Source organism: Priapulus caudatus, unplaced genomic scaffold (genome assembly GCF_000485595.1).
Source record: "Priapulus caudatus unplaced genomic scaffold, Priapulus_caudatus-5.0.1 Scaffold653, whole genome shotgun sequence".
Lineage (NCBI taxonomy): Eukaryota > Metazoa > Priapulida > Priapulimorpha > Priapulimorphida > Priapulidae > Priapulus > Priapulus caudatus.
The window spans coordinates 70,455-76,523 of NW_014577714.1; the positions used below are offsets into that span (position 1 = coordinate 70,455).

The window sequence follows — 6,069 nt, forward strand, 5'->3', positions numbered from 1 at the left end:
CTCTTCCTCCTCCTCCTCTTCCTCCTCCTCCTCCTCCTCCTCCTCCTCCTCCTCCTCCCTCCTCCTCCTCCTCCTCCTCCTTCTCTATCCTCCTCCCTCCTCCTCCTCCTCCTCCTCCTCCTCCATCCTCCTCCCTCCTCCTCCATCCTCTCCTCTACTATAGCTAATGTCTCGTCGTTTCTCTTTGTAACGTGGGTAGCTAGGCTCTCTTGCCTTCGCCTTCGTCTTGTTCATGGCACCTCTCTCCCTCCCCTTCTCCTCCTTAACCTTCCTTCTCATCCTTCCCCCTCCTTCTCGACTATACCTAATATCTCGTGTCTTTCTTTCTGTTGCAGCGTGGGTTGGATCTCTTGCCTACGCCTTCGTCTTGTTCATGGCACCTCTCACCCTCCCCTTCTTCTCCTCACCCTTCCTTCTCATTCTTCCTCTGTTATTACTAATGTCTGGCTCTTTCTTTCTGTTACAGCGTGGGTTGGATCTCTTGCCTACGCCTTCGTCTTGTTCATGGCACCTCTCACGGCCGGCGTCAGCATACGTAAGAGTGCGCGTGGCTGCGGCGTTGTCGGAGGACTCACCCTGGCTCTCGGCGCCCTCTTCTGCTCCTTCTCCCTGCGGCTACACCAACTCTTCCTCAGCTACAGCATCGTCGTCGCCGGCGGGGTGACGCTGTGCACGCACGCCGCTGACGTCATCATCACGGACTACTTTAGCGCGCGGAGGGATTTCGTGTTGGGAGTGGTGCAGTGCGGAGACGGCGTAGGGATCACGCTCGTGTCCGTTTTTCTACGTCAGGTGATCAGGTGAGACGGATTTCGATTTTAGATTTTTTTAAATTGTACTATTAGTATTAATTATTGCTAATTATTACTTATTATATTTATTATTGAGATGTTCTAGATGTTCTAGATTTTTTAGACTGGAGGTGGGGTACAGACAGCGTGAAGGGGGTCGGTAGCCCGGTCCCCCACTCCGAGGTTGGAGGGACCGCATGCGCGTTCCCAAAATCTCCGGTAAAGGGGTAATTTTCGCGCGACAAAATCCGGCCCAAGAATTGTAAAAAAGGGGGTGTATTTGACTTTTCACCCGGAGATTTCTTTAAAAAGGGGGTGTTTTTCCTCTCTCTCTTTCATCTTGAATATCATAGAAAACTTTATCAAATCCCGGGATCAAATTCCTGAAATTCCTGCTAGTTTTGAAAGCTCATTCAGGATTATTTAATTTTGAAATGTAAAAATATTGCCCCCTAGTTCCCCTCGATCACTGAACTCTACACTATCCCTCATCTGCCCTCTACCTCTTCCCCTAAGGCCTTCCTCCAACTTCTCATGTCGTCACATTCTTCCGGCCGTCCTCGTGCTTCCCTCATCACTCCTCCGTCTTTTTTCACCCTTCTCCGTTTCAACCATGCACATACACGTGCTCCAACTCGTTTATGAATTTCCTTACTACTAAAATGTTCCGCGAATTCCGCAGGATTTCCAAGGTCATTTGCCTGAGTAATTCCGCTATAGGAATTCTGGCGGCCGTTGCCAGGAAGATCATAATGATTATCATAAATCATAAGTAGTTATGATTATCATAAATCTAAAATGTCACATTATTTGTCATAACTTGGCGATATATTTGACACCAGCCCCAGGAATTATAGTCTAAATGACCATGATCATGTACAGTTGTAGGCCCCCTACATAGAGTCCCTTTATACAGATATAAAGGGACACTAAAAGAATATAAAGGGACACGTACTACCCCTACACTTAGTGACTTACCCGACATCATCGGCAAAGAAAAGCACCACGTTTGGTCGCGTGGCGCCATCTTTCTTCTCGTTTTCGCAACTGTCAGCGCGTAATTGCCACGTTGAGCGAGAAAGGCACAGGACGAGGAGAGCACTACTGACGACAGCATGCTGATACTTAGCCATCTTGATCACCGAATGAAGGCCCCCGATTATCACGATGATCTTTATATAGAAAATGTAATTTTGCTATCTTGTAGCCACTGCTACAGTGCTAGCTAGCGAGCGTACGTGTTTGGGTTGATGACATTAACACAGAGCTATCCACGACTACAAGGCACAACCACTACCTGTCTCCACTCATAACAGCCACTACCCACACAATTTTTTCAAGAAGTTGGAAATCACATGTAACAAACGCTCGTTGGATGGTTATTGTTGGTAAGCCAAATCTACCTTTGCCCACTCGAGCAAGAGACACACATGGCGTAACTTTGTGCTCACTGTACAGCGTCTTGTGTAAACGCTGTACTGATACAGGCACACCAAAATAATGATGCACCCGTCTATATTTTAGTATGTTACTACGCCTCGGAGTAAACCTCACAAGAGCAACAACGTAAACTGCTTGTGCCCATCTATATAGTATATATTCCCCAGGCCAGTGAAATTTCAGGCGATAGCCATTATCAGAGGGACAGATGTTCTCTCATGACTCCGTACTCGCATGTAACCATTTTCTTGTTACTGTGGCGTGTATCGCTGTTCTTATCGTTGTTGTTATCGTGTAAGCTGTTCTTATCGAAAGAATTTCAAGGTTAAGCAGGTAGTTCTGGTTTATATTCAACCGAAGTTACAGGTAAGCCACTGATATGGCTGTCGCTGCACACTGACACATAAATATCTTATATCTTTTATTATTTATTTATTATATTAATTATTATATATTTATGTGTCAGTGACACACTGACAGTGTGTAGCGGCAGCTAGCTCCAAGAAACGGTCTTTGCTAGGCCCAGGGTTAGGATAGACCAATAAATTGTGCCCTAAAATTTTTTATATTCTGATGTTATTTTTGCCCTAAAATAACATCAGAATATACCCTTTTTAGGGCACAATTTATTGGTCTAGGGTTAGGAGACCTGTGTTATCATGTAATACATGTATATTGCCGTGTAATTGACTGTGTATATTGACGTTATATATAGTCACATAGCCTGTTCGGCAGCCAGCGTTTACAGGAAATTGTCGGCAATAATAGGTGAAAGAGAGGGTTCAAGGTTAGAGATGATGTCCAGATTGAGACCTATGTCATTTTCGTAAATGTGGGGGTAGGCCCTTTAAAATCGACAGGGGTGTTCTTGAAGGTGTTGTTTGTTCATTTCCACCCAGAAACATGTCACTTTACAGGAAGTGTGGACAAAAGAGGGTATAGAAACATAAAGACTTTAGTAGTAAATAGATTTCGTATTTATGTAGCACTAGCTGGTCTACCCGGCGATGCCAGGGATAACGGAGAAAAGAGCTAGAATTTAGTCTGCCATGACGGCTGAACTGATGTTTTTCGGATTTTATAAATCTGTCCCAAGAATTTCACTTCTGTTCAGTTCTGCAGCGCTTCTTGGTACACAACATTCTTGGTCTTGCCATCTTGAGAGAGGATGTAGAGGTTGTCTGGGTTACCCACCCTCGAGCACCCCACATAGAGCTGGCCATGGGGGAACACTGGCAGCGTGGCTGACTGAGGTTGAGTCCAACCACCTTGAGGGACTGGCCCTGGGCCTTGTTGATGGACATGGCAAAGCTCAGCTTGACTGGAAACTGCAGCTTCTTGAACTAAAATGACAGGTCTGATGGGATGAGCGGGATCCTTGGGATGAAGACATTTATCGCACATGCCCTTGCCTGTCATGATTTTGGCTTCGATGACTCTGGGCATGAGCTGCTTGAGTGTGAGCCTTATGCCGTTGCAGAGATTGGGAGCATCCAGGTTGCGCATTAGCAATATGGGCGTGCCGACTTACTTTTACTCTTTACTTTTCTGCTGCAGTGTATAGTCGAGCGCTAGGATTCCTCTTTACTTTTCTGCTGCGCTAGGATTCCTCTTTACTTCTCTGCTGCAGTGTATAGTCGAGCGCTAGGATTCCTCTTTACTTTTCTGCTGCGCTAGGATTCCTCTATGCCATTTATGTAGGAGATTAATGCTGATACAGATAATATTAGCGAATGTGGATGAACACATTAGCCTAACATGCTAAATAACTAAAATGACCAGCGTCAATAAACGTAATGACGCGCTACACAGCACACTTTGTACATAACGCTGATACAGATAATATTAATGATTGTGAATGAATACATTAGCCCAGTGCTCGAAATAAGCGTTGTCCGGTTGTCCGAGACAACCAGAATTTGCGCCGGACAACCTAACCAGTCTGAGACATTGTCCGGTGGACAACTAAGAAAAATGTGACGAAAAACGCACTTTATTTTTATTTTTCTGACCACGAATTGAATTTCTTTCAGCTGTCGATCAGCCTGCATTGCGTCGATAGCTAGTGTTGTTTCGCGGCTTCTCATTGGTCAGCAATGCCGTGTAACATGGGTGCTTTGGCCAATAAGTATGCGTATCACAAATCACGTTCGTAGCGACAACAAATTTGACTGTGTGAACAAGTTTCATCGGCGAGTAAACAGGCAACTACTTATCGATCACTACAAACGCTTTTTCTGAAGAGACAAATGACTTGTTGCTGGTAGATTTGTTGTGGCAGTGATGTAATCGAATCTGCCTGAGAGGTAAACATTAAGTATGAGTGAATACCTTGAAACCCGATGTATATGTCCGGAATGATCTATGTTAAAGTATGTTTCTATGATGAGATCGAGGTATGTTGGTCAAAGAATAAGAAAATTTGATATCATTGTTGCATTAGATATTGATCAATACATCCTTGTAAGTGCTGCACCACAGGCACAAATGTTGTGTTGTTTGTGCCCATGTGTGGCAGCATTTAGCCTTTTGTGGTAAAGCTAATTATGTCACTGTGATTAAAAGATATGGTATTGTATATCTGGTGTTGGTTTGTTCTGGTGTTGTATTCGTGTGAATGCCTTGCTCATGGCCAGCCGGTTTTGTGCTTCACTGTATTGGTCGAGTCGCAGTCAGGTTTATATTAGCGGTAAACTGGTTTACACAAGTATTGGTGTACTCAAGTATTTTTGCTTGACAGTGGCTCTGTGATACTGCAAAACTGTTACTAGCCGGTTCACCTTTAGTGATTGCAGCTATTACTGCTGTAGGCTATAGAATGGTTAGGCCAAAACAAAATATAGGTGTGGTTACGTTTTCCCGACCGACCCTATTTATTCCCAGCGACCCTAAACATTTAATTGTCAATTTTATTTGTAAAAAGTAAAAAAATAAATTTAAAAAAATAAAATAATATGAATTGGACAGTTCCTGCTTCAAAAGGCACAACGCACATCCTTCGGACATGGTTCGTGAATAAAATATTTCAAGAAAATAAAATGTTTTCCCTACCTATACCTACCCTATTTTTTTCCGGCATGTAACGGTAACCACACATATATTTTGTTTTGGCCTTATCTACGTTCACTGGTGTATTGCATGTAAAAGAGCTATGAGTATGTGTGTGATTGAGCAAGCAGACATGCAAGCATTATTCAGATATATTGTGTCAAGGTTGTCCCCATGTACGCCTTTAACGCTCGTCGCGTCCGACAAAGCGGAAGCTAATTTGCGACGTCCCGTAAATTCTCCAACATTCCGCAATTGCCTTATGGACATACCTTAATTGCAAGCTGTGTTTATTTGTTGCAGTCCCAACATAGTCATACTGTGTTTTCACTGTCAATCTCCGAGCTGATAAAATTTACTTGTATATTAGAGCCGCTACAGTCACACCAAGCTCCCGGACCTGGCCGGACGCTGCCGGACTGATCCGGGGAGAGATCCTTGTTGGGTCCTGGACGGTCCTGGATGGTCCGGCCCGGTCCGGGATATCGCCCCGGAAGTTTTAAACTGTTTAAAATTTCCGGGGTGATTCGGGACGGTCCGGGAAGTTTTCCCCATCCAGGGTTCTCCCTACGTTGCGCAAACGGGGCGCGCGCGCCCCGTTTGGGAAAACTCCCCCCTGTTTGAATCGTTGCGCCCCGTTTGGGAAAACTCCCCCCTGTTTGAATCGTTGCGCCCCGTTTGGGAAAACTCTCCCCTGTTTGAATCGTTGCGCCCCGTTTGGGAAAACTCGCCCCTGATTGAATCGTTGCGCCCCGTTTGGGAAAACTCGCCCCTGATTGAATCGTTGCGC

General features: G+C 44.9%; 3 protein-coding genes across 5 annotated transcripts in view; 2 read left to right on the plus strand and 1 right to left on the minus strand.

Moving 5' to 3' along the window:
• Positions 1-1,977, minus strand: part of LOC106812483 (arylsulfatase-like) — a 13,010-nt gene extending 11,033 nt beyond the window's left edge. Inside the window, exon 1 of the mRNA XM_014816368.1 lies at positions 1,770-1,977. Within this exon, the coding sequence (XP_014671854.1) occupies positions 1,770-1,924 (155 nt within the window). The 5' untranslated portion in view covers positions 1,925-1,977. The remainder of the gene's footprint in view (positions 1-1,769) is intronic.
• Positions 1,663-6,069, plus strand: part of LOC106812484 (galactosylgalactosylxylosylprotein 3-beta-glucuronosyltransferase 1-like) — a 26,302-nt gene continuing 21,895 nt past the window's right edge. The window contains exons 1-3 of the mRNA XM_014816369.1: positions 1,663-1,667; positions 2,980-2,985; positions 4,919-4,920. Coding sequence (XP_014671855.1) covers positions 1,666-1,667; positions 2,980-2,985; positions 4,919-4,920 — 10 coding nt within the window. The 5' untranslated portion in view covers positions 1,663-1,665. The remainder of the gene's footprint in view (positions 1,668-2,979; positions 2,986-4,918; positions 4,921-6,069) is intronic.
• Positions 1,896-6,069, plus strand: part of LOC106812486 — a 9,644-nt gene continuing 5,470 nt past the window's right edge. Inside the window, exon 1 of one of the 3 annotated variants that reach the window (XM_014816371.1) lies at positions 1,896-1,978. The gene's annotated coding sequence lies outside the window, so the exon portion shown is untranslated. The other 2 variants (XM_014816372.1, XM_014816370.1) reach the window with 2 other exon arrangements.